At 57.3% G+C, this 26,515-nt stretch overlaps 2 protein-coding genes across 5 annotated transcripts; one reads left to right on the top strand and one right to left on the bottom strand.

Moving 5' to 3' along the window:
• Positions 1-6,614, top strand: EMILIN3 (elastin microfibril interfacer 3). Its single transcript, XM_050806650.1, has 4 exons — positions 1-385; positions 1,694-1,816; positions 3,010-3,233; positions 3,510-6,614. Exons 1-4 carry the CDS (start codon positions 219-221, stop codon positions 5,294-5,296), a joined length of 2,301 nt encoding a protein of 766 aa, XP_050662607.1. The 5' UTR covers positions 1-218; the 3' UTR covers positions 5,297-6,614.
• Positions 6,000-26,040, bottom strand: LPIN3 (lipin 3). 4 transcript variants are annotated; one of them, XM_050806646.1, is made up of 20 exons: positions 25,858-26,040; positions 20,883-21,082; positions 18,900-18,995; positions 17,641-17,909; positions 17,356-17,436; positions 16,558-16,678; positions 16,048-16,390; positions 14,693-14,792; positions 14,381-14,541; positions 13,900-13,993; positions 13,739-13,808; positions 11,861-11,953; positions 11,736-11,779; positions 10,558-10,696; positions 9,407-9,555; positions 9,144-9,230; positions 8,548-8,700; positions 8,231-8,345; positions 8,041-8,144; positions 6,000-7,862 (listed from the first exon to the last, which is right to left on the bottom strand). In XM_050806646.1, exons 2-20 carry the CDS (start codon positions 21,072-21,074, stop codon positions 7,718-7,720), a joined length of 2,556 nt encoding a protein of 851 aa, XP_050662603.1. In that variant the 5' UTR covers positions 21,075-21,082; positions 25,858-26,040; the 3' UTR covers positions 6,000-7,717. The 4 variants fall into 4 exon arrangements, with proteins under 4 accessions (XP_050662603.1, XP_050662602.1, XP_050662604.1 ...); XM_050806645.1 differs by having other exon boundaries at positions 17,356-17,439; XM_050806647.1 differs by lacking the exon at positions 20,883-21,082 and having other exon boundaries at positions 17,356-17,439.
• Positions 26,041-26,515: the final 475 nt, after the last annotated feature.

Below are 26,515 nucleotides of genomic sequence, written 5' to 3' on the forward strand. Positions count from 1 at the left end.
CCCTCCGCGGCCCCAGCCGCGAGCAGCGCCGGCCACTCCGCGGGACGCAGCCACTGCGAAGCGCCAGGCGGCCGGGCCAGCGAGCTCGGGGGTCGAAGGGGACCACGGGACCCTCGGGGCGGGACCCGGGCCGACCAGCGGCGAGGGCGGCGCTGCGCTGCGGGCGGACACCCGGCGGGGGGCACCGCGCGGGGCCGGGCAGAGGCGCGGGGACCGCGATGGGCCGCCGCCGCCTGCCCGTCTGGCTGTGCGCCGTCGCGGCGCTGCTCTCGGGGGCGCAGGCCAAGGGCACCCCGCTCCTGGCGCGGCCCGCGCCACCCGGTGCCTCCCGCTACAGTCTCTACACGACGGGATGGCGCCCGCGGCTGCGCCCGGGGCCGCACAAGTAAGCGCGGGCGGGCGGCGGGCGGGAAGAGGGAGGAATGGGCCCGCGCGCGCCGCCGCTCCCACCTGCCCGCACCCGCGGGGGGCGTCGAGGCCACCGGCCCCCCGAGGCCGCTGCATGGAGGCGGTGGCGCCCGGGGCAGAGCCCCTGCTCAGGCGGGCGCCCCACGCTCCGGGAGGTTGCGGGGCTGGCGCGGAAAAAGGAACCGAGGGGGCCTGGCGCGGCGGCTTGGGATCCTGGCAGTGCCCGCGGAAACCTTTCCAGCGAAGTAACATTTTCCAGCTGCGCTGTGTGCAGACTCCGGGCGAGCGGACCAGGTGGAGCGAGAGGAGGAAGGGCGGTCCGCGCTCTAAGCACGCGGGGCTCCCCCGCCCCGGGCCTCCCCTTTCTCCCCTGCCCCGCCAGGTAGGAGATGGAGCTGCGCATCGGGGCGGCCGCTCCCCCCTCGCAGTCAGCCTGGCCCCAGCAACCGCATGGGAGCCCCAGCGTGGCCTGGCTGCAGAGCCAGTGCGGGCTCCTGGCTCCGGGCCCGTGCTGTGGCATAGCCGTCCACAGTGGTCGGCTTATGCCAGGCAGCCACCTCCTCAGCCCTTGTGGCTCATCAAAGAGCCTGCTGCCCCCGCCTCAGCTTTCTGGTGTTTCGTGGGCAGTGGCTTGCAAACTGGCCTCAGTTAAGTGGGCTGGAGGCTCTGCCTGGGGTGCTGGCTGAACTTGAATTCTAGCTGAATTTGAGCGCTGTTGTAGGAGGAAGAGTACAGACACTCAGTGGGCCTGGGTACATCAGAGCGAACCTCCTAGAGGAGGAGGTACAATAACTGCTCTGAGGGTGAGGGAACAGGACCAAAGGCAAGGGCTGCAAAACTACAAGGAGAGGTGGATTTCTCTGGAAGCCAGGCAGGGGAGGAAGGACAAGACATGGTGCTCTCAAAGGAGTCACCGAGTGGGGACTCAGGAGCCTTGAATGCCAAGATAAGGAGTTTGGAATCAGCGAAGGATGGGGGTGTGGCAGGGCACTTGAGGGAGAATCCGGGCTGGCTTCCTCCCCATGCAGGGAGGGGCAGCCACATCAGACTCCTGGTTCCAAATAGTGCTTAGCCCAGGGGCCACCCATCAGGGAGGCTGGAATCAGAGAACAGCAGTGGGGCTGGACCCCAGACCAAGGGCGTTGGCTTCCAGGGACACAGAGAACTGACAGAAGAGACATGGGGTCTGGAGCCCTGCTGAGGCCCACAGACGGAGGTGGGAGGGTAGGAGCCTCCGTGGGCCTCGCTCAGCCAGATATTCCAGGGGTACCATTTTCTCCTGTAGGGCCCTCTGTGCCTATGTGGTGCACAGGAATGTGACCTGCATCCTACAGGAGGGAGCGGAGAGCTACGTAAAGGCTGAATACCGGCAGTGTGGATGGGGGCCCAAGTGCCCGGGGACAGTCACGTAAGTGCGCTCCTCACCTACACCCTTGGAATCCCCTGGCACAAGCGCCAGTCCTGCCTTCAGCCGAGAGCAGCTGCTAATTCCAGAAGGGCTTCTTGGACTCCAGAGAGCCCACCTGAGCCCCCATACAGGCCAGAGTAGAAGGCGGCCCCAGAAAAGAGGGTGCCAGGGAGGATCCCAGGGATTTGGGCTTGCAGCAGAGTATCACCTGCACAGACAGTGGCAGGCTTGGGCTGGAGCCCAGGAACCACAGAGGGACAAGGGGAGGGTTCTGGGGGCAGAGGCAGCACAAGGCTAGGAGGAAGTGACAGAAGCAGAAGGTGAGGGGAGAGGAGGGAGCACCCACCCTTAGGCAATGGGTGATGCCACAGGGGGGCCTAGCAGGCCCAGGGAGGACCGTGGTGACCACAAGGAGGCAGGCCATGGGGCAGGGAGAGGAAGCCGGAGCAGCAGGGCTGCACGTGAGGACCTGTGGGACTGCATGCACGTGGGATGCACAGGTCTGTACTTGGAGAGGTTCACATGTGTGTGTGGAAACAAACCTGTTATCCGGTGTCTCAGTGGGTAAACAGGTATGTGGCTGAACAGGTGAGGGCATGGACCCTTGTGAGCCTGCCTGCACCCCAGACCTTCCCTTCCCTGCTCACAATCAGAGGTGCCCATCCACCAGCCTCTCTGACCAGAGCCAAGGTCCCGGAGCAAGCTACAGAGGAGTGGAAAGAACTAAGGGGAGCAGGTGGGAGCCAAGAGTGGCCCCAGGGCAGTGAGGGGACTGCCAGCACCAGTTCCAGGGCAGTGCCCCTCCCTGCCCACAGGGAGGGCTGCGGCTGTGTCTGAGTTCTCCCAGGTGCCACTGCAGCCTGAGTGGAATTTCTCATGGCAGCATGAGCTAGAAGGGGTCCAAGTGGTCTTGGGAAGTGATGGGGCGAAATTCCTGCTTCTCTCCAAGCTACCAGGATGGGTGGGACTTCTACCTGCATCCTTCCCTAACATGACTGTGAGCTCCAGGAAGTCCTGCCCTTACCCCACCCCTGTCACCTTAAGCACAGAAAAAGTAAAACCCTGGGGGTGGCATGGGGGTGGGGAGACACACAGCCTTATGCAAGTGTCTGAGGGTGGCCCTGAGTGCCAGCTAGGGGGAGGAGCACAGCCCTCAGGTGCAGGATCCTGCTGTCTTGCTCTCCCTGGCCCAGGTACCGCACAGTACTCAGACCCAAATACAAACTTGGCTACAAGACAGTGACAGAACTCGCCTGGCGTTGCTGTCCTGGCTTCACTGGGGAACGCTGCCCTGAGCACCTCACGGACCATGGGGCTGCCCCACCCCAGCTGGAGCCTGAGCCTCAGATTCCTTCGGGGCAGCTGGGCCCAGGTCCCAGGCCCCCTTCCTACAGCAGAGCAGTCCCCAGTCCTCACGGTGAGTCTGCCCAAGGAAACCCTCCAAGGTGACTGGGTTTCTTGGGCTCAGTGGCAGGGGCAGGGAGGGGACTGATCCCAGGCTAGCTGAGCTCCGGCATGGATGGGGAGGAGGAACCTCCAAGCCCCACCTTCACCCCACCATAAAGCTGAGGGAATTATGCTGAGTGAGAAGGTAGGCTTAGAACAGAAAGTCTCTTGGGTGGCCTGGCAGTGTGACAAGCTGAGAGCGTGAGGCCAGTGATGCCCCCTGGGGCTCTCTTCTCCTCTTTCCCAGGAAGGAAAGGCCCAGGGCTGTTTGGTGAGCGGCTGGAACGCCTGGAGGGTGATGTCCAGCGCCTGGCCCAAACATATGGTACCCTCAGTGGCCTGGTGGCCAGCCACGAGGACCCCAATAGGATGACTGGTGGCCCCCGGGCTCCTGCTGCCCCTGTGGGCTTTGGGGTCATCCCTGAGGGGCTTGTGGACCCAGGAGACAGAGCCAGAGGGCCGCTAACACCTCCCTTGGACGAGATCCTAAGCAAGGTGACAGAGGTGAGCAACACTCTTCGGACCAAGGTGCAGCTTCTAGACAAAGTGCATGGGCTGGCACTCGGCCATGAGGCCCACCTGCAGCGGCTGCGGGAAGCCCCACCATCCCCCCTCACCTCCCTGGCCCTGCTGGAGGAGTATGTGGACCGACGGCTGCACCGACTCTGGGGGAGCCTGCTGGATGGCTTCGAGCAGAAGCTGCAAGGCGTCCAGAGTGAGTGCGACCTGCGAGTGCAGGAGGTGCGGCGGCAATGTGAGGAGGGTCAGGCCGCCAGCCGGAGGCTGCACCAGAGCCTCGATGGCCGGGAGCTAGCCCTGCGCCAGGAGCTGTCACAGCTGGGCAGCCAGCTGCAGGGCCTGAATGTGGCTGGCAGGGGCAGCTGCTGTGGCCAACTAGCCTTGATCAATGCCCGTATGGATGGCCTTGAGAGGACCCTGCAGGCAGTCACCGAGACCCAAAGGGGCCCCGGTGCCCCAGCCAGGGATGAGCTTACGAGGCTGTCTGCTGCCATGCTCGAGGGAGGTGTGGACGGGCTGCTTGAGGGTCTGGAGATGCTCAATGGGACAGAGGGTGGAGCAAGGGGATGCTGTCTGAGGTTGGAGATGGGGGGGTGGGGAGCAGGTGGCTCTGGGACTATGCTGGAAGAGCGCGTGCAGAGCCTCGAGGAGCGCCTAGTGACATTGGCTGGGGAGCTAAGCCGTGACAGCGCCCCTCCAGGCAGGTCAGCTCGACCCCTCGTGCAGACAGAGCTGGCCGTGCTGGAGCAACGGTTGGTTTCACTGGAGACTTCATGCACCCCGAGCACCACCTCAGCCATCCTGGACAACCTCGTGGCAGAGGTGAAGGCCTGGCAGAGCCGGAGTGAGGCCCTCCTACGCCAGGTGGCCAGCCACGCAGCACTGCTCCAGCAGCTCAATGGCACTGTGGCCGAGGTCCAGGGACAGCTGGCAGAAGGGACGGGCAGCTCACTCCAAGGTGAGATCACTCTGCTCAAGGTCAATCTGAACTCAGTGAGCAAGTCGCTCACAGGCCTCAGTGACTCTGTCAGCCAGTACTCTGATGCCTTCTTGGCTGCCAACACGTCCCTGGATGAGCGGGAACGCAAGGTGGAAGCCGAAGTCCACGCCATCCAGGAGCAGGTCAGCAGCCAAGTCTCCAGGCTTCAGGCTGGCCACAGGCAGGTCCTGAACCTGCGGGGGGAGCTGGAGCAACTCAAGGCTGGTGTGGCCAAGGTGGCCAGTGGGCTGAGCCACTGCCAGGACACAGCCCAGAAACTTCAGCACACAGTGGGACACTTTGACCAGCGGGTGGCACAAGTGGAGGGTGCGTGCAGGAGGCTGGGCCTGCTGGCTGCGGGCCTGGACAGCTTGTCCACTGAGCCACTGAGGTCCAGAGAGGGCCTGTGGAGCCATGTGGACCAACTGAATCGTACGCTGGCCCAGCACACACAGGACATTGCCCGCCTCCGCGACGACCTACTGGACTGCCAGGCCCAGCTGGCTGAGCAGGCACGGCCAGGGAAAGCCAACTAGACAGGCTGGCCAGGATCCAACCCCTAGATCCCACCAACTCGGGGAACATCACCCCAGAGCCCAGCCTTATCCAGCAGCGCCTTCCAGCCTTCCCTGGCTAGCCCAGATGGCACTAAAGAGGCCACCGAGGGAATGGTCTTGGTCTAGCTCCATATGGCTATCCCAGCCACCAAAACCCATGCACAGTGCTGCACAAACTGGACAGTTCCGGACAGCGGTCAAGGCAAGGATGTCGTGCTTGAAGGCCAGGGTGGACTTGAGAGATTCCACTGTCTGCAAATCCATATCTGGGCAGCCAGCTGCAGGGCCTGAGCGTGGCTGGCAGGGGCAGCTGCTGTGGCCAACTGGCCTCGATCAATGCTCATATGTAAGGCGTTGAGAGGACCCTGCAGGCAGTCAGCACCAGTGTCAGCAACTGTGCAAAGACCTACAGGCCCACAGCCAGTGGCCTGTCCACATTGCCCTGTGCCCACAAGCAATAGTCCACAGCCTTTGGTGGCTTCTGTTCCTTGTCCCCTCAGCTTCTCCCCGCAGCCATCAGGACTAGGTTTGTGCAGGAAGGTGATGCCCACTGGAACTGTCCTCACACCTGGCAGCTTCATGGATGCTGTATCTGAACTAAGGACCAGAGGCTGCCAGATGTTTCTGGCTCCTCACATGTCCTTCAGGACAGAAGAGAAGCACAAAGACTCAGACAAGAGTCTCAGACAAGAGTTCTCTTTATTCCCTTTGATCCTCCCCCAAGGTGAGGGCTTAGGCAGCTGTAGAACCCCAGGAAAGAACGAAATGCAGGCAATCTGTTTAGAGACCCCCCACCCCAAATTTATCCTTTTCCTTTCCTTCCCCTAAAATGTTTCCAGGGCTCTCTGGTGCCCGCACTGTCCTCTTCCTTCCACTCGGGGGTGGGGAAATCCTTCCTGCGAGGTCAGGGCATTTCTCTAGAAAGTGGCCTGAATGGGGCCAGGCCCTGAGAAGGAGCCCCCAGCCGGAGGAAAGGCGCTCCAGGCCTTGCTTTTAACACCCCTGCAAAACCGCCACCCTCCCAGGATGTTCACAAAAAGTGAGAAATTCAGGTACGAAACCATCAATGGACAACTTGAAAACGCATGTTCCTCAGGCCTATGCAGTTCCCAGAGACTCTGACACCCATCTCTGCTGAGGCTCCCAGCCTCAGTTTCCCCCACAGCAGCACGGGCCCCGCTGTGCTGCTCTTCAGGTCCCCACAGCCCTGCCTTTTGTTCCTGGACATTTGGTATTCTGCCCTCCACTCTGGTACTATCGGAGTAGGGCAGCTCTGGATTAAAGCTTTTAGCCAGTCTAAAGCTACTTTCTTCACCAAAGACAGTGGGAGGAGAGGTTGCTGGGGCATCATCCCTGCTTCCTACAGCTCCTTAGGCAAGAGCTTACCGAGCAGCTGTGAGCACCAAGCTGGCCAGCAGAGACTGGGGGAGGACTGTCAAGCCAACGCCCACCTGCCCCGGCTGAGTTTGGGACTGTCTTTAAGGGAGGTCTGGAGAGAGGCAGTGGCAGCAGCCGGACGGGGAGCAGGCCAAGCCGGAGCCACACTCTTTCAGCCTGCAGGTGTGGGTGTGTATCGTGTGCTGAGATGCCAGGGCACCAGCAAGGGGGATGTGTTGGCAGTGATGTCTGGCTTCAGAGGGTACAGTCCTGGCTCCCAGATAAGGTACGGGGAGAACACTACGTCCTTCCAGAGGCTGCACCACACTCCCACTGCTGCCACCAACCCTTCACTGATGCCTCGAGCCTCAGAGGGGCCTCCCTCTTCTCCCTGTCCTATCAAGAGTTACAGCAAGGTCCCAGATTGACAGGGAGAGAGATATCAAGGGCATAGAGAACCCTGCAAGGAGGCCAGGCGTGGTAGCTCATGCCTGTAATTCCAGCACTTTGGGAGGCCGAGGTGGGCAGATCACTTGAGGTCAGGAGTTCGAGACCAGCCTGGCCAACATGGTAAAAACCCATCTCTGCTAAGATCACAAAAATTAGCCAGGCGTGGTGGTACATGCCTGTATTCCCAGCTACTTGGGAGGCTGAGGCAGGTGAATGGCTTGAACCTGGGAGGCGGAAGTTGCAGTGAGCCAAGATCATGCCACTGCACTCCAGCCTGGGCAACAGAGCAAGACCCTGTCTCAGGAAAAAAAAAAAAAAACAGAACCCTGCAAGGGCCCAGATGACAAACTCATTGCCCCAGGCCAGTGCCACACTGACGCCTGGAGCATCTGCAGCTTAGCTGGCAAAAACAGGACGGGGAAGATGGGGGAGTCTCTCTAGCTCCAACCAACCTGCAGCCCCCTTCTTCCCCTTCAGTGGGTTTGCCCCGTGGCACTCCAGCTCCCACCCTCCTATACCCCGGTACACCTAGTCAGTTCTGGGCTGGGCCAGGGAGGAGAAGCCAGGGCAGGTTCAGTCCAGGGTATCAAGGTCCACAGTGGGCAGTGGCTCCCGCCAGTAGCAGAAGTTACTGTATTCAGGGTTGGCCAGGTCTGTGCTGGGGCCACGGGCCACAGGTGGGAAGAGGAGCTCGACCACCTCACCAAGCCGCTCATACCTACAGGCAGAAGGGGGCCAGCACTGAGCCTGAGCTGCCACCAAACCACGGCCTCGGCCATGGGAGCCCAGAGGAAGGGACAGAATCCCTGGTGAGAGGTGAAATTGGGGCCCAGGAAGAAGCCGGGGCAGGGGGACGTGGCAGGGCATGGGGAACACGTGGCAGGGTTTGGCCTCACGTGGACTTGTGGTTCTTCATGAGCTCCTGGATGAGCTCTCCCTGGGGGTTGACTGTGAAGATGCGTGACTCAGGTAGGCCCACCTGCCGGTAGGCAAAGACATCCTGTGGGAGACAGAGGGGCCCATGGAACGGAGGCCTGCAGGCAGCTGGGGAGAGATGGCTTGGCAGAGGGGAGGGGACACACTCACATTGGGCCTGTTCCCAAAGGCAGCATAGAAGGGCTGTCCATGGGGCAGAAACAGCTGCTGGATGTCACTCAGGCAGGCGACCTTGAACACCTCTGGTTTCTTCTCAATCACCTCTCTGGGGTGGCCAGAACCACGGCAGGGAAGGGGGCCAAAGTAGGGAAGAAGCCAGAGGGGATGGCAGGCTCAGGGGATGGGGGGTCTGACCCCACCCTCCTTGCCACCTGAGAGCTTAATGCCAGCCTGCTAAGGCTGGCCTGGCAGTGGGCCTGCCTCTCCCCACCCGGGGACCATGGGCTTGTACGTGTGGGGGTGGTTACCTGTGGAGGGCAGAGAAGAGGCTGCTGGGAGACAGAAGGATGGGGCCCGTGGGGAGGCTACAGCCCCCCTCGCTCACCCACTGCAGGTACCCCTTGGTGAGGTCTGCCATGCCAATGGCCCGCGCCGAGCAGTACAGGAACTTGTACCCATTTCTGAGAGTGGGGAACAGGGTGGCATAGAGCCATCAGAGACCAGCCAGCCCCCATCTGTTTCCTTGGCTTCAGCCTGCCCAGCCCAACTGTGGGGCTCTGATGTTCCAACCTATGCAGGGAGAGGACTTGGGGAGAACGGCCAGGCCTCAGCAGTGGACTCAGCTGGATGGTGCAGAGTCCTGAGGCCTGGGTGGACCAGGATGGAGAGGGCCTCCCCTCCGGCCTCAGGCCAGTAGGTGGCCCTGATCCTAGAACACAGCCCCAGGGGATGAGCCTTTCACAGAACTGCGGGCCAATAGAGAGGTCTCAGCACCCGAGGCACCTGCCCTGGTGGCCTCCCTTGTGGTCCCTGCTGGTCCCCAAGATGTCCTGTCCTGTCACTCCCTCTCTAGAGCTAGGGGCCTTGCCTCAGCCCCAGCCCCAGCCCCAGCCCAGGCACTCACAGGTGGATTTTGTGATAGAGACTGGTGATGCCCTGGTGTGTCCAGTCTTTCCCCAGCTGGGGCAGGATATGACCCAGAGCGTCCGACCTACAGCCAGAGAAGAAGGGTCACTCCAAGGCAGCTCCATGTGGCCCAGCTCCAGCCCCAGGATGCCCCACCAGGAAGGGAGGGCTCCTCTCACTGTCCCCACCACACCCAGCACAGAGGGAGGCGAGTCTGTAACCCCTCTCTCCCTCCCCTTCCCACAGCCAGCTGAGCCTCACTTGGTGATGGTGCCGTCGATGTCAGAGATGACCACCTTGTCATCCCATTTCCACAGGTAGATGGTGGCCTTGCAGCGGCAGGTGCCCTGGTACTGAGTGGTCACACTGAACACCACATCATTGGCACCTTCTTGCAGGTTCAGGCGCCGCTGAGGCCAAAGGGGGGTGTGGTGATCAACGACAGCCAGGCACTGCCTACCTCTCCCCTTCTGCCATAGTCTCCAATCCCCTCGGGCCTCTCATTCTCCTCTTCCTCCCAGCTCAGAGACCCTTCTTGAATTCATCAGAGATAGCCACGCACAGACACACATCCATGTGGGCAGAGGGTGGCCATGCTGATCAGGGCTCTGTCCAGTGCAGGCCACAGGAGCCCTAGCGTCCATTCACTCCCCTTTGAAATGTAACTCACAGACAAAGCCACATCCATGACTCCCTGCCCAGGATTCCCAGGCCCAAGGCTGGGGCTGCTGTTGGCAGGGAGACACCCCCCTCCATAGATGGGGGTCCTGTGGGGATCTCCATAGGAAGCCCCTCCCTGGGGCCAGGATACCTGAGTCAACATTGCCCTAAGAAGAGGTGTAACCCTGTACTTGGTCCATAGAGAAGGATCAGGGCCGTTCCCCACCAAAGCCCTGAGTTGAGTGTGAGCTCCAGGGTACCAGACAGATGGCAGCTGCTTTGTACTGGCTGGTAAGCTCCTCCTGGACACCTCTCTGACCATGGAGCCACATCCATGAAGAAAATATATTCTTATTCCAGGAGCCACCAGTTACTGAGCTTAGAGAAGATATGACTTGGGGCCAAGAGTTGCCAGAATCTGAGGGACTGTCATCAGCATTTGATTCTTTTCAGTGTTGCTTCCAAGGGCTGACCCAGAGCCTGCTGGCTCACCACAGGTTGATATCTCAGGAGGACCTAAGAGAGAGCTTTCCCAGTGTCTGACAGACAAATGGGCTGGCATGTGAAGAAGTGAGCGCCTGCCCTTGGAGGTATTCGAGTGGAGGCTATCAGGGAGGCTCCCAAGGGGATAGATTCTGGCCTTTGGTGAACGTGTGGCTCCCTGGAGCCATTTCTCAGCCGGGTCCTGAGGGACTCTCAGACAGAATTAGCTCAGCCCCTCCCCAACCTCCACACAGACAACCCACACTTACAATCTGATCGGAGGAAAGGCGGAGGGACTTCTTGTAGGTGGGAGTGGAGGGTGGAGTGGAGGGTGGCAAGGAGGGGATCTCGAGGATCACAGGGCTGTCTGGGGCGTCGTCATCACTGCTCAGGACATCTGTCTTCTCCCTGTGGACCGCACTGGCTCTCAGGCCATCTCCTCCAGCCAAAGGGCCTTCACTCCCAGGAGATGCCAAGAGGAGCCTGGGCCTGTCCCCGCCATGCCAGGGCCTGTCCAGGCTATCAGTGATCCCTCTCTCTAGGTACAACCCATTTGCAGTGGTGGCAGACACAGGGGTGTAGGCTGGCAGTCTCCACCCAGCCAAGCAACAGCAGAGGGGGCCGAGACCCAGGGCTGCCAGCTCTCAGTGCCTGCCTTGGAGATATTTACCTGAATACCTAACGTGTATCTCCGGGCTTATCCCCAACCTCACCTGCTTTGGTTTCAGTCAGGCCATCCTTAGCTACTCTCCACCCAGCCTTAGGCAGCTGGGTCACTTCAGATGTGGAAAAAGGAAACAAAGTCAGCTGGCTTCTTTGGGCTGGAAGAGGCCCTGCCCCTCCTTAATAGGGATCCCCTTGTCTGGGGCAGGAGCCTGAGGACCTGTGCCAGCTCTGCCATTTCCTGGTTGTGGCCAGGAAATGTATCTCCAGGCCTCATTTTTCCCATCTGTAAAATGGGGCCATTTCTCAGGAAAAAGAAAAGGTATAGAAGTGCTTGCGGTGGCTCACGCCTGTTATCCCAGCACTTTGGGAGACCAAGGTGGGCGGATCACCTGAGGTCAGGAGTTCAAGACCAGCCTGACCAACAGGGTGAAACCCCGTCTCACTAAAAATACAAAAAATTAGCCAGGCGTGGTGGCTCACGCCTGTAGTCTAGCTACTCAGGAGGCTGAAGCCGAGAATCGCTTGAACCTGGGAGGTGGAGGTTGCAGTGAGCCAGGATTGCACCACTGCACTCCAGCCTGGGTGACAGAGCCAGACTCTGTCTCAAAAACCAACCAACCAACCAACCAACCAAAAAAAAAAGGTGCTTGGTGCTTGGGGAATGACAAATAAAGAACCCACGGCTGGAGACAGGGTACTGGCTCCTCCCTGCCACCCCCCGACCCAGGGCCATCTTTCCCAGGCTCCCACTGCAGAGCCCCGGATAAGGGGTCTCACGCACCCCTGCTGCTCCTTGGCTGCAGTCTTCTCCCTCTGGGCACTGCGCTGTGGAAAGAACATCCATTAGTGAATCCCACCTCCTGCCTGTGCCAGCCCTGGCCCTGCCCCTCGACCATGACCACCCACCTCCTCGGCCAGGAAGTCCCTGCGTCGCCAGGAAAACCACCATCGCCCACCCTTCCGGGGCATCTTCTCCTTCTCCAGCTTGTCCATGGTGCTCTGTGGGCAGATGAAAACCATGGCAGTGTTTCCTACCTCCTACCTCCACACAAACCTCCTACCTTATGTTGTTCTTGGGACCCTTCTCCCATGAGCCCAGAGTCTGGGTCGACCCTAGAACAAGGTGCTGTCAACATCTGGAGGCCAAGGAAGCATGCTCACCTCCATCCTGGGATTCCAAGCAATGACTCAGGTGAGTTATGTTCAAAAGACGGAGGGCTATTCCTGCCCCCAGCCCCGATCCCTAGCTCTAGGCTCAGCCTCAGCCTGGCCTCCAAATCTTGTGGATCCATTCCTCTACTAGAGTAGTTAAAGGCAATGCTTTCAGAGTTTCTCAAGATCTGGTACTCCCTATGTTGAGACCAAGTGGTAGCAGGGAGAACAATCTTTAGCCAGTACTCCCCTCAACCTCCAAGACTGCCCCAGGCAATCTCCTAAGGTCGGTGATCCTATCCCACGAACAGCCCCGTTTTCTGTATGTTACCATCGCTGTCTGGTTGGGGCAAGTTGACCTTGTGAAAAAATGCTGATGAGATCTATGCTATTATACATAACCCCAGGGAGAGCCCAGGCAAGGCCCATCTGGGGAACACACCAGCATTCTACAGACCCAAGTCAGGAGGATGTGGGTTTGGGCTGGGAACAGCCAGGGGGCCCCCTTGAACTGGAAACAGGCTGGCAGGGCAGGGGTCTCTCAGGGGCCTCAAACAGTGGGTCTGTCTGGGTAAGGTGAGGAGATCCAAGCAGGGAAGGGACCCTCTTCCTTCCCACAGACTCTGGGTCCTAGCTCAGACCCCGTACCAGCCAGAGGACGAAGCTGTCACCCAATGGCAGTGACAGCTGTCAACATCTGTTAGTGATGCTCTTTGGGTAAGCCAAGAACAATAGGCCGCGCCAGGTCAGGGTGGTGCCTTGGATCGCTCCCAGAGGGGCAGGTCCAGGTCGGCAAAGGCTGGCACTGCCCAGGAGGGCACCATCCTCCATGAGTAGGGGAAGGTGGCTGGGAAGACCAGGGAAGAGGTTCTGGGAAGAGTAAAGAGGCTGGGCATACCATCATTCCTTCCCCACTCTGGGCATCATACATGCTGTTCCCCACCCCTGTCCAGCTCAAGGCCCATCCATCCTTCAATCTCTTACCCAGCAGGCACTTGCTTATCAAACCACCTTGCCGTAGGCTCTCCTAGCACTGCACGCCTGTCCTTCCCAGCACTCAGGACTGAATTATATTCATCTGGGTGAGTCTTTGGTTAACCTAGTCCTCCTTCAAGAGCAGGGATAATTTTGTTTCATTTATTCATGACTGTCCCCAGCCTAGGCCTGGGACATAGTAGGTACTCAAGAAATGTGTGCAAGTAAAGAAAGTAAGCACCCTTCAGCCCAGCCTGGAGGAATAGTCTTCAGGCAAGGTGAAGGGAGCAACTTCCATTTCCCAAACCCCATATTTCAGATCCAAGGGCTTCCCCATATTTCAGATGCAAAGGCCTCCTGCTAAAGACATGTCCTTGTTTAAGCATCTGTTGGGTTTTTCTTCCCCTCTGGTTTGTCCTGAGCTCCTCTGAAGTCCACTTTAAATACAACAGGATTCAGCCATGGCCAGAAAACCAAGGAAGGGTGGGGCAAGGCTTCAGGGACCTGTGTTGCCTCTCCCAGAGTGCGTCTTGCAGCCAGCCAGCCCCTGGCCCCCAGGCCCATCTCTGCTTACCCTTCACTTCCTTGCCAAGGGTCTCCCTGCCCCGAGGCTATGGCTACCTTCCCCAGCAGGGGCAATGGTGCTCTAACCATTACCTTGGGCAAGTTTTTCTGGAAGGCTTGCAGGGAGAGGATCATGGGGGCAGCCACAGCCCAGTTATAATGCCTGGAGAGACAGAATAGGGCATCAGCAGCTGCAGGGTTGTAGAGAGGGAAATGACTCTCCGGCCACCAGCAGCCCCAGCTCTGGGACTTACTTCCCATTGATTTTCACCACTAGGTTTGGGTCATCCAAAAGTCCGGGGTTTTTGGTGAGGTCCTGGTAGGAGACGCTGTGCTGGCTGAATTTCTCTGGGCACGGAGGCAGAGAGTGACGGGTGAGGCTGGCACATCCCACGTGACCCGCTGCCCCAGCTCCCTGGTGCTCCCCACTCTGCTGTTCACATCCTGTCGGTTGGCTCTGTAACCTGGCAGTGCTCCTCCCTGCCTGTGGGTTTTACACCTGTTCCCACCCCAGGATTCACAGGATAACTCACAACTTAGTGTCAAGCATTTACTTCATGGGGACTTGGGAAGGTCCAGCCCCTGCTGGTGGAGTGTGGGCTGCACAGGGCAGAGAGCTGCAGGGAAGCCCAGCCTCCCACCTCTACTGCCCCACCCTCGCGGTCTTCCCTGCCCTTGCCATCCTCTGGGCTCAGCACCAGTCCTCGAAAGGGCTTGGGCCATAGTCGAACATACCTAGGGAGATGTCCCGGCTGTCAGCCAGTCCACCACAGAGGGACAGTGCTATTGTATCTACTGTGTCCAGAGTGGGTTCAGGTTCATGTTCAGGGTTGGGGTCCCTCAGGGACTTCTGACTGCTGGGTTCACTCCATCTTCTGGCCCCCAGCCCAGAGTCACTGCGGGCAAAGGGGCCAACAATGACAAGAATACGAGGAGGGTGGGAGATGGGTCCTCTCTCCTCCCATGCCTTTGATAGCCCTTGAAAGCCTGGACCCTTGGCCCCAGGTGCCCAGACCCATGACACCCTGGCATCCAGAACCCAGGCACCTCTGGGGGAAGTAAAGCGCTGCATTCTCAGAGTCCAGGGAGGGCAAGTCGTCCAGGTAGATGTCACTGGGGCCCAGGTGCTGGCTTCTCTTTGGGGAGCCTGAGGGTTGAAGAGAGGATGTCTGTGGAGCTGACATGTGCTTAGCAGTGTGGGCAGTAAGTGCCCTCTGACTTTGAATTCTCTAAGGCAGTGCCACCCAGCAGAACCTTCTGCAGTGATACAAATGTCCCATGTCTGATATATTAGCTGCTAGTCACATGTGGTTATTGAGCACACTTAAAATGTGATCACAGTGTGACAGAGAAATGGAATTCTAGGCCGGGCGTGATGGCTCACGCCTGTAATCCCAGCACTTTGGGAAGCTGAGGCAGGTGGATCACAAGGTCAGGGGATCGAGGCCATCCTGGCCAACATGGTGAAACCCGTCTCTACTAAAAATAATAAAAATTAGCTGTGCGTGGTGATATATGCCTGTAGTCCCAGCTACTCAGGGGGCTGAGGAAGGAGAATTGCTTGAACCCGGGAGGTAGAGTTTGCAGTGAGCCGAGACTGGAGTGCAGTGGTGTGATCATAGCTCACTGCAGCCTCAAACTCCTGGGCTCAGGTGACCCTCTTGCCTCAGCCTCCTCAGTAGCTGGGACTACAGGCACATGACACCATGTCTGGCTAGTTTAAAAAAAAAAAAAATTTTTTTTCTCACTACATTGCCCAGGCTTTATCTTGAACTCCTCAAGCAGTCTTCACACCTCGGCCTCCCAAAGTGCTGGGATTACAGGCATGAGCCACCACGCTAGCCCTAATTTGATTTTAAATGGCCACATATAGCCAATGGCTACTGATTTGGACAGCACAGGTCTCGTGCTTTCCTAGCGCTCTGAGATAAACCTGAGCTTGTGAGCTGGAGCCATCTGAGTCTGCTCATCTCCCCGACTTCCTATCCCCACGGTCTTCTACTTCTTGCTCAAGGCATGCCAGCTGCCTTCAGTTTCTGGACATGAAACTTCTCTCCAGCCCTACAGCCCCGGCACATACTGTTTCCTCTGCTTAGAATTTCCTTCCCCTGCTCCTCGCTTGGCTGAATCTTCATTATCCATGTCTCAGCTCCGACATCACCTTCTCGGAGGGGCCTTCTCTGACCACCTGGTTTAAACAGCTCCCATTCCAACCAATGACTATGCCCATGGCACGCCCTTCCACACACAGAGCATCTGTCTCCCACACTGCACTGTGAGCCTCATGAGGCTGGTGCCAAGAATAGCACCTGGCACACAGCAGTTGCTCAAAATGTACCAGCACCCACCCAGGGGACAGGGCGAGGCCAGGGAGGCAGTGGGAGAGTCCCAGCATTACTCACCTTTCCCCCTGGAGACCCTCTCTGGCTGCCCAGTGGGAACTGGACCCTCCAGAGTGGCCCAGCTCCATGACTTGGAGGCAGGAGGGAGGCCCATGTCCCCAGAGCTCTGAGTGTTGGTTTCCTCTGTCTCTGGGGTGTGGAAAGGGGGACCCACTAGAGTGGGATCCTCTGTGTCAGGATGAAGGTCAGCACCAGCCTCTGTTTGCTGGATTAGGGGTCCCGAAGGGTCCACGCTGCCAGCCACAGAGGTAGAGGGAGTGCTGGGTCCTCCCCGAGGAGGAGAGGTTGCCTCAGCTCTGCCTTCAAGGACCATTGAGGACTCGGGCCGCTCAGCTCTGGCCACCTTCAGTGGAACAAATGGAGGAAGATGTGGGCCAGGGCAAGGCCTGCCTCCAACGCCTCACAAAGCTTTGGGAGCAGTGGCCCGAGTTTCAGTCCCTCCAACCCTGATCCAAGGGGGCCACGGAGCCCCTGAAAGGCAGGGCCTGGAGTTGATACAGAGGGACTCACCTTAGGCAGCCTCCCCCAGGCCCACTGCATGTGGGACTCGGCTCTCAGGGGACTGGGCTCCGGGGTCCGCACCTCCAGCTCCGAGTCGCTCTTAGGGGATGTTAGCTCACCTGCTGAGAGGCTGCAGGAGACATATCCAGAGGCCCTGAGCCTGCCTACCCATCCCCGCTGCTGCCCACCCTAGCCAGGGAAAAAAATATGTGCAAACTATATTTATGCCTGTGTTGAATCCAGAATGTATAAGGAATATGTAAAGATCCAAAGAGTATATAAATATATGAATAACTTATGCTAATCAACAATAAGAAGACAATCCAGTAAGAAGAAGAATGGGAGGGAGGGAGGGAGGGAGGGAGGGAGGGAGGAAGGAAGGAAGGAAGGAGGGAGGGAGGGAGGGAGGGAGGAAAGGAAGGAGGGAGGGAGAGAGGGAGGGAGGGAAAGAAGGAAAAAAAAGATGGCAAAGTTGTAACTGGATTGCCTAATGGGCATAGGGTTTCTATTTGGGGGATGGAATGTTCTGGAACTAGGGAGTCGTGATGATCATTCAACACTATGAATGTACTTAATGCCACTGAATTGTATATACTTTGAAATAGTTAAAATGGTAAATTTATGTTATGTATATTTTACTGCAATTTAAAAAATCAATAAAAGACTTGAACTCTTTACAAAGGAAAAATATGAATGGCCAGTAAACATATTAAATGGGTTCTGTGTCATTAGTCATCAGGAAAAATGCAAATGGAAACCTCAGACCGTGATCTGGAGTCCCGGTGTGCAGCCCACTTGGACTCTCACCTGGCCTGGGGGGACCACTCGCCATCCGAGTAGGGGTAGATGTCTTTGGGCTGCGGTGAAGACTTCTCTTCCAACTGGACACTGCTGAGGGGCCACAAGGAAATGGTCACTGATCGGGCAGGATGCCCCAGGCAGGCATGAGAGCCTGGACATCAGGGGCTTGGTAAGGTGAAGCAGCTACTGCTCAGAGAGGTCAAGGCCCTTGCCCAAAGTCACACAGCATGAGCAGAGGAAACAGCACTTGAACCCCCAAACTGGGGTTCAAGTCCCTTGGTCCTTACACACCCTGGGGGCTCTGGCCTCGGCTTTTCCGGCAGGGACAGCTCACTCTCAGCACCTGCCTCCAGTTCCTCCGAACTAGAATCAGTTGCCACTGCATCCTCCTTCTGCTTGGGCTTCCTCCTGCGACGCCTCTTCCTCCGCCCAATGGAGGCCGTGCCTGCCATGACGAGGCCCTCAGGCTCACTGGCATTGCCCACCTGGGAGTCTGAGGGGAAGCCAGACAGACCCCCCCAAGGGATGGGTGAGGTGCACAGGCCGGGAGGCACGTGTTCCTGTGGAACAGATCAAGAACTGAGCTGGGGGCTGACCCTAGTGGGACTGCCCTCACCACACAGTCATCTTGAGCCTTGCCTGGGTCCCAGTCCTGGAGTGAGCTCATTTAGGGTCAGGAAAACAGGTGTGGAGGCACCAGCCTGGCCCCATAGCCACTACTGGCCTCAGAGCTCCCCAACAGAGCCACCTGCCACCATGGCAGGCCAGGCAGAGATCTTGGCATCAGCCTCTGATCTTCTCTTTTACCCAAGTCTACGACAGCAGGCATCTACTTCTGCTTTAAGATTCAGCCAGATGTCCCCTCCTCCAGGAAGGAGCCTTGGCTATCCCTCTCCCAGTTCCAACATCCCTCACTGCAATGACCAAACAGTTCATCATCCATTGTTTACGTGTCTAGCTCCCCAGACCAGTCTGTAACTTTCTTTGAAGGCAGGGGTCACCCGTCATCTGAGTCTATTGCACAGTGTCTGGCACACAGTAGGGACTCAAAGTTTTTCAAGTTCAGTTTCAACTCCTCTGTTGGCTTCTGCTGGGCCCTGCCTCCCCTGTGTGAACACCCACCACTTACACAATTCTAGGTTCCAGCTGCACAGAGCTGGCACCAGACCTGAGACAAGCCAGATGTTATACTTTCCAGCCCCCTTCTTCAGCTCCCGCCTCTTCTCCAAGCTGCCCGGGGAAGGCCTCCTTTTCATCCCCAGGGGCCCAGCTCAGGGGTCCAGTCTTCTGAGAAACCTTCCCCAACTTCCCAGTAAGTAGAGTTAGCTGGTACCCTGGCCCCTTCCTCCGGGCCCCCACAGCGTATCATGTGTGCCAGAGGCCAGCCCCAACTGACACCCCTGCCTCAGACCTCCGCTGGTGGGGTGCTCCCAGGGATGGGCGAGGATGGTGACAAATCCCAAGGCTCCACCCAGAGGAGGCACAGGAAAGGGGTGGGAGGGGCAGGTGCTGTTGGGAGGGACAGGTGCTGTCAGGAGGGCAGCACTCACCTCATCGCTCTCCAGCTCCTGAACGAAGAAGGCCTCCCCGCTGTCGCCGAGCTTCATGTGCAAGTCCACGGGCTCCCCATTGATCTCAATGTCTACCTGCAAATGGAGAGCGGTGGCAGGCACATGGGCCCTCACACCCATGCTTCCAACCACAGGTCTCCCGGCTGGTCCTCCGGTGGCTCTTTGCCACCCCAAACACCGTACTTGCTGGGGCTCCCTCCCCCTGGACCTCAAGTGCCTGGCTGCTCCCGACGATGGGGGGCTCTGCTGCATCTCCCCTTCCTCAGAGAGGCCTTCGCTGAGCTCCCTACCCATCTCTCCCTCACTCATACTGCCCCACTGTCTGAGCTTCATTGCACTTGTCACTGTCTCGGTCTCCTTGTGTATTGCCTGGTTTCCAAGTTCTTCCCTCTCTCACATCCACCGGAATAGGGACGTGATCTCTCTTGTGATCGCTGTGTCCCCAGCCCCCAGGTTATCGGCTGCGTGAACAATGGTGGGAATTTCATCGTACTGGCCCTTTGTGGAGTGTCTTCTATAGATTATCTCATTTAATCTTTGCAACCCCTTGCAGTAGCTCCTATCATTACCTCCACTTTATAGATAAGGAAACTGAGGCTTTGAGGGTTTAAGTAATTCGCCAGGAGGCAGACTCACAGCAAGCAAGCCTATGAACCCACAAAGGCTGAGTGTACAACCCAAGCTGCTAGCTTCTTAGATATTCTGTTTCCTGTAGGCTACACTTTTCTATTAGGATCCTGGAAACGTCACAGTTACCTCAGTGTGAATCTTGATTCACACCCTAGGCTTTGCTACTAACAAAAATCTCTGCTGTGCTTGCCTGAGCCCAGTGAAGGTGGAATGGATTTATTTATTTATTTTTATTTTATTTATTTATTGTATTTTTTGAGACAGAGTTTCGCTCTTGTTGCCCGGGCTAGAGTGCAATGGTATAATTTTGGTTCACCGCAATCTCTGCCTCCCGAATTCAAGCAATTCTCCTGCCTCGGCCTCCCGAGTGGCTGGGATTACAGGAGCCCACCACCACACCCAGCTAATTTTTGTATTTTTAGTAGAGACTGGGTTTCACCATGTGGACCAGGCTGGTCTCAAACTCCTGACCTCAGGTGATCCACCTGCTTTGGCCTTCCAAAGTGCTGGGATTACAGGTGTGAACCACCAATGCCCAGCCTGAAGTGGATTTATGAAGAGAGAGAAACTAACCTTTGAGCCGCATAGCTGGTCCTGGGACAGTATTATCAGTTGCTATTGACTTGTCCCACCAGCATCATTAGGCGGATAAAATCATATGCATTTGTGCAGGTGAAGTAACTGGGCTCAGAGACATGAAGTGACTTACCAAGAACACACAGGTAAGGTCTTAGTAAGCTGAGCCAGGTCTGACGGCCCCAGCACTGGGATGAGACCTACTCGTCTGTTTCCATGAGAAACTAACTGTGAGCCCTCCCAGATCAAAACCCCCAAATCAACCCAAAAACCTTCAAAGAAAGTACAAACCAAGGGAAGCCTGTCCAGAGGACAGATCCCCACCTAAGGGAGGCCCCAGGTCCTGTCCTGGGACTGTAGTGACTGCCCCGGCTTAAAAAGCCCACCCTGGCCGGGCGCGGTGGCTCAAGCCTGTAATCCCAGCACTTTGGGAGGCCGAGACGGGCAGATCACGAGGTCAGGAGATCGAGACCATCCTGGCTAACACGGTGAAACCCCGTCTCTACTAAAAAATACAAAAAACTAGCTGGGCGAGGTGGCGGGTGCCTGTAGTCCCAGCTACTCGGGAGGCTGAGGCAGGAGAATGGCGTAAACCCGGGAGGCAGAGCTTGCAGTGAGCTGAGATCCGGCCACTGCACTCCAGCCTGGACCACAAAGCGAGACTCCGTCTCAAAAAAAAAAAAAAAAAAAAAAAAAAAAAAAAAAAAAAAAAAAGCCCACCCTGCAGTGGCCACCTCAGCCAGCCTGAGCACTCACCACCTTCTCCCGTGACCGCAGGACGCCCAGCTTGCCAAAACGCACGTGGAAGGGTGAGCACCGGAACGAGCCGTCCACCTGCTTCACCACCAGCACGTCAATGCTGCCGCTCAGCGTGGCTGGGTTCAGGCCCCGGTACAGCTCCTTCACCGTCCCAAACACCGTCTCTGCCAGCTGCCCGACGTAGTTCATGGCTGGTGCTGGCAAAGAAGGGCAGTGGCTTGCACAAAGGTCTGCTCCAGATCCTCCACAAGAAGCTCCTGCAGCCTGACCACCCAGACCCCGAAGTTTACATTTGTGTCACGCCTTGGAGTGACACAGATGGCAGCACAGATGGCAGCAGCCGTGCGATGGGAGGTGCACCCGTAGATGTGGGTCTAACCCCAGCTTGCCTACTGCCCTGCTAAAGGACCCTTGGGCAGCCGACTCCCTTCTCTAAGTGCCGATCTCCACATCTGTAAAATAGGGCGCAAGGTAAGACAATACCCGGTTGCCTCGTGCTTCTAAATGCCATGACTAACGATAATGACCACAGTGTTCCGTGGGTATGGCTCATTTCATCTTCACAACAACCCTGTGGGGCTGGCTGAACGGGTGTCATTATTCCTGTTTACAGATGAGCCAGCAGAGGCTCAGAGAGGTGGAGTGAGCTTCCCAGAGCCTCGTAACTATGAAGGAGGGAACCTGAGATCTGAACCCAGGTTTGTGTGGTTCCACTGGGATGGTCCAACTGTGAAAACAGGAAGGGGTGGGAAGAGGGGGCAGCCTCATTAGATAGCAGGCCCAGGGCCCTGCTGGATAATGGGTGACTGTGCTAATGAGTGCTCTTCTTTTCCCAGGAAGCGGGAAGGAAGGAGCCTCCACTTTTCCATCTGAGAAATGGGCTCAGTTGTCTTGCTGTCTCCTGGTCCTGTGAGTTGGAAGGTGTCTTGCTGGGCAATTGTAGCTGACTTATGGGGGACCAGGGGTGGGAGCACCCCAGGTACTCAAGGCTCTGTTCAGCCCCATCCCTGGGGTCAGATGCTCAAGGTAGAGTATCCCCTATAGCTGGGGACTTAAGGCCCCAAACTACAAATTCCTTTCCAGTTTCCCTGGTGGGAAGCCTGTCGATGCACAGCCTGACTCCAACGGTGTCCAGGCTATCGTTCTCAGACCCCAACTTCAGCCCAAACCCCAGCTCCTCAGACCAGGGCTCAGCTGGCTAGGCGCTCAGATCCACAATCAGGCTTTGGGCTGGCCCCAGCCCACTGAAGCTGCTCCTTCCCCCAGCCAGACCGGTCTCTCCAGCTTTCCCACACCAGGCCGGGCTGGGTAAGCCCAAAGCAGGAGGCTGAGGCGGCTTCAGAGAAAAACCAGGGCTATGATGACAGCCTCCTCCAAGCTGGCACAGTGCCTGCCCCAGCAGCTTCAGGTGATCACCCCTGCCCTCCTGGCCAGGCCAGTGGCCTGCTGCCCCTCTGTCTGCCAAGACCCAGACTGTCCCACCTCCCCAGGGCACTTTCTTCTCTCAGACCCTGGGTCAGAACCCCTGGAGGACAGCCTGCCATGCAAGACCACTTAGCAAAGAAGCTAAGTGACTTACCCAAGGTTAAGTGACTTTATAGATGAGGAAACTATTCAAGCTCTATGAAGCCGAAAGGCCATAGAAGGGGTATAGGGAGGGGAGAGAGGGCGTAATGACTCATATCCGGCTCTCCTGACTCTAGAGCATGGTCTCCTTCCACTCCATGCTTCCAAACCACCCGACAGTTGGCTGCATGGCCCATGGCCACTTCTGCACAGCCCTGCAACGCTCTGCACTCAAAATGTGATCCATGCACCAGCAACGAAAATCAGCATCAGCATCACCTGGGAGTTTGTTAGAAACAGAAACTTATGCCCAACTCAGCCCTACTGATTCAGCATCTGCATATTTTTTTTTTCTTTCTTTCTTTTTTTTTTTTTTTTTAAACAGGGTCTCACTCTGTCACCCAGGCTGGTGTGCAGTGGCACCAAAATGACTCACTGCGGCCTCAACCTCCCAGGCTCAAGTGATCCTCCTGCCTCAGCCTCCTGAGTAGCTAGGACTACAGGCATGTACCACCACACTTGGCTAATTTTAAAATTTCTTTTGTACAGACAGGGTCTCGCTATGTTGCCCATGTTGGTCTCAAACTCCTGGACTCAAGTGATCCTCCCACCTTGGCTTCCCAAAGTGCTGGGACTACAGGCGTGAGCCATTGCACCTGGCCTAGCATCTGCATTTTAACAGGATCCCCAGGTGATTCCTGTGGCCTTTCGTGTGTTTGAAAGGAACTGCTTTTGTGTTCCCAGTCCACAGCTTACTCTTGGAAGAGCCTAAACAACAAGACATCCACCCCCACAGCATTTCTCAGATAATGCCACATCCTGCCCAACCTGGGACATCGGATGAAGCAGTGGATTCTTTCAGTCTATGTCAGAGCGTCACAAACGTAAGACACAATTAGAATTACCAAAGAGAAAATGGGATGAAATGAAACTCCTTGGACCCCTAACATGTCACTCAAATCAAGTTTATCTGCAAGGCACCTGCCATGTGCTAGATAGGACATTTCCACTTTGGTTTCTCCCTACCTAATGCCAAACTCCGAATATAGGTCTGGGGAGACAGTGGTGACAGACACTTGGTGGGTAGACCTCTAAACTACTGTGCCCAGGAAAAGCAGAGAGGGCTCCAGAGGCTTCCAGGAATTAAGGAGCAAGCATGGGGAGGGGCAGAGCTGGGGTTGGGGCAAAGGTCCATCCAGCTGGAAGCCCCAGCCTGAGCTCTCTGCCCTATTAAGCCCTAGTGCAGTTTGTCAGCTTCGGCGCTTTGCCCTTTGGCGCCAGATAATTCTTTGCTCGGGGGTGGGTGGGTGCATTGTAGGATATTTAGCAGCATCCCTGGCCTCTGCCCATTAGATGCCAGTAGCGCTTCATCCCCCACAATTCCAGGTTGTGACAGCCAAATTGTCTCCAGACATTTTTAAAGCCTGGGGGACAAAATTGCCCCCAGCTGAGAACCACTGATCTAGTAGAAAGGGCTGAATAGCAGAGATGGCAACCAGGGTCCTACTCGGATCCAGCCCTGGAGTATTCTCAGGCAAGTAACTGGCTGGCCTCAGTTTCCCCTTCTGTGAACCAAGGCCTCCGTTTTTTAGACACATCTCAGCCCTAATGTCATGGGAGTCCAGAATTCACTCCTCTGTTCCCCCCACTTCACCAATTTGGATGTCCCCCACATCTGCCTGCTCAGCATTTGGGGGGCCTCCTGTAAGTCCCCCCACACCCCCCACATCTGCCTACTTAGCATTCTGGGGGCCTCCTGTGAGCCCAGCCTCTGTCTTCACCCATCCCTTAGGCACCCCCTTTTCCCAGGACCCAGCTCTGCTTCCTTGGTCTTTTCCCAGACAGAGGAGAGCTCTGCTTGGTTCCCCTCTATCACCCTCCACCCACAAACTAACAAGTCTAAAATTAGCCACTTCACTCCCCACACCTTCCCAGGAAGCCAAATACCCCTTAGGACTAGTCACTACCCCTCCCTCCCTCCCTCCCTAGCCCTCTAAATCTTCTCCCCCAGTTTCCTGCTCACCCAGCCCCTCCTTTCTCCAGCTGTCCTAGGTCAAGGCTTTACTACCAAATGCCCAGATCATGGGTTGCCACAGGACATTAGGAGAAAATGCAGCAGATTCTCTGGGTGCTGATCCCCACTCTGCCATTTGCTGGCTGTGACCGTGGGCAAGTGACTTCATCTCTCTGACCCTCAGTCTCAGTCTCCAAAATGGGAATAACATCAGATGCGTGTGAATAACTAATGAGAGACTTTGTGTAAAGCCCTGGAATGCAAGAAAAGCCTGTATGTGACACCTATCAGCAGCAGCAGCACGACAGCCCCACTCATGCAAGCTGGTCCTGTGGGCACTGCAGGTCATACTCTGATGAACTGTCCCCGCCAGCAGTTGAGAGTTTGGACTTCTTTTATTTATTTATTTTTTCGAGATGGAGTCTCATCCTGTCGCCCAGGCTGGAGTGCGGTGGCGCAATCTCAGCTCACTGCAAGCTCCACCTCCTGGGTTCATGCCATTCTCCTGCCTCAGCCTCCCGAGTAGCTGGGACTACAGGCCCGTGCCACGACGCCCGGCTAATTTTTTGTATTTTTAGCGGAGACGGGGTTTCACCGTGTTAGCCAGGATGGTCTCGATCTCCTGACCTCGTGATCCACCCGCCTCAGCCTCCAAAGTGCTGGGATTACAGGTGTGAGCCACCGCACCCAGCGGAGTTTGGACTTCTTAACTTGGCATTCAAGGCTGTGCACAATGGTGGCGCCACTATTTGCCAAATGAGCATGTGCGCTCCAGGCAGGCCTCACACCCCACCTTGGGGATGTTCACAGGCCTTCCAGGCTAGACTACAACTCCAGCACAGGGAAGCCAGAGCAAGCTGCCCTAGGACTGAGCTCTCAGCCCTCGGGGCTCCCAGATTTGGGTGGATGACGGGTGTGGCTCTCCACCGAGGACCAGACCAAGCTGGAGAGTAAGCACTCCTAGTACCCCAGGAGAGAGAAAGCACCACCCCAGCTCCCAGTAGCTACACCATCTGACCTGCCCAGTCTCAGGGAAAGCAAGGCAAGGGCCAGACACTGTTTTGCAACTGAGGACACTGGGTACCAGAGAAAGTGGCTGTCCTCCTCAAGGTCACACAGTCAGGCTGGGGTAAAGCTGGGCCAGCCTCCCCTGGGAGGTTTCGGCGTCTCCTCTCCAGACTCTACGTTTTGGGTGTCCAGGGAGCCTGCAGCCGCTGGGCCAGGGAGAGAGGGACGGAATGAGACCGGCCCCTCCACTCCTGCGTCCCCATCTTATAGCTAGAGGTGGACCCAGGCCCGCGGACAGGAAGGAAGGAATGTCGGATGGCAGGACAGATGGGCAGGGTGGGAGGGGAGAGGGTCATCCCTTCCCCGGCCCGAGGTGGGCCCTACCTGAGGAGCTGCCCACTGGAGCTCCTGGACTCAAGAGCCGCCCCTCTACCTGCGTGCACAGGCTCCACAGGTGAGTGTCTTCGGCCCTCAGTCACTTGGAGCTTCCGGGTCCTCTAAGACAGGGTGAGATCACGGCTCCACGCCTTCCACGATCCTAGTGCGGCCTCCACAGGCTCCAATCTGCCCAGGCTCCACTCCCTGAAAAGACCCCGCCCCCCGGCTCCGATCCACGCCCAGGGCGCCCTTTGGCCTCTGAGGCGGGGGCGGGGCCAGACATCAGGCCCCGCCCACCAGTCCCCGCCCCAAGTCCTTGTGCCGCCCCCTGCCCCACCTCCAGAAAAGTGTGGATTTCGGGACGGGGCGGACCTAGCTCCTCCCAGATTTGCTTCCAGCTTGCTGTGTGATCTTGGGTGAATTCCTTCCCCAATTTGATCCCATTTCCTGTTTTGTCAAGGGGGGAAAGCCGCCTTGCAGGATTTTCGAGATGACATGAAATGACTTTGCGCGGCTCCTGGCGTTCAAACGTCCCCTCCTGGGGGCAGCTTTTCCTGAACCCTCCCGTATCTCCCAGACTGGACAGGCCCCTCGCGTTATCTGTTCGCATAGCTCATAGTTATAATTTCATATTTGCTTGAATGACTACTTGATTAATGTCTGT

This window comes from Macaca thibetana, chromosome 10 (assembly GCF_024542745.1).
Source record: "Macaca thibetana thibetana isolate TM-01 chromosome 10, ASM2454274v1, whole genome shotgun sequence".
Taxonomy (NCBI): Eukaryota; Metazoa; Chordata; class Mammalia; order Primates; family Cercopithecidae; genus Macaca; species Macaca thibetana.

What these genes read in the sequence shown, in the direction of transcription:
- EMILIN3 (XM_050806650.1), top strand. Translation starts at nt 219, where the DNA reads ATGGGCCGCCGCCGCCTGCCCGTCTGGCTGTGCGCCGTCGCGGCGCTG. An exon ending in AAGTGCCCGGGGACAGTCAC is followed by an intron (nt 1,817 to 3,009) that starts GTAAGTGCGCTC and finishes TCCCTGGCCCAG; the next exon opens with GTACCGCACAGTACTCAGAC. An exon ending in AGCAGTCCCCAGTCCTCACG is followed by an intron (nt 3,234 to 3,509) that starts GTGAGTCTGCCC and finishes CCTCTTTCCCAG; the next exon opens with GAAGGAAAGGCCCAGGGCTG.
- LPIN3 (XM_050806645.1), bottom strand. Translation starts at nt 21,074, where the DNA reads ATGAACTACGTCGGGCAGCTGGCAGAGACGGTGTTTGGGACGGTGAAG. An exon ending in GCCTTTCCTCCGATCAGATT is followed by an intron (nt 9,556 to 10,557) that starts GTAAGTGTGGGT and finishes CTTTGGCCTCAG; the next exon opens with CGGCGCCTGAACCTGCAAGA. An exon ending in ATGAAGAACCACAAGTCCAC is followed by an intron (nt 7,863 to 8,040) that starts GTGAGGCCAAAC and finishes TTCTGCCTGTAG; the next exon opens with GTATGAGCGGCTTGGTGAGG.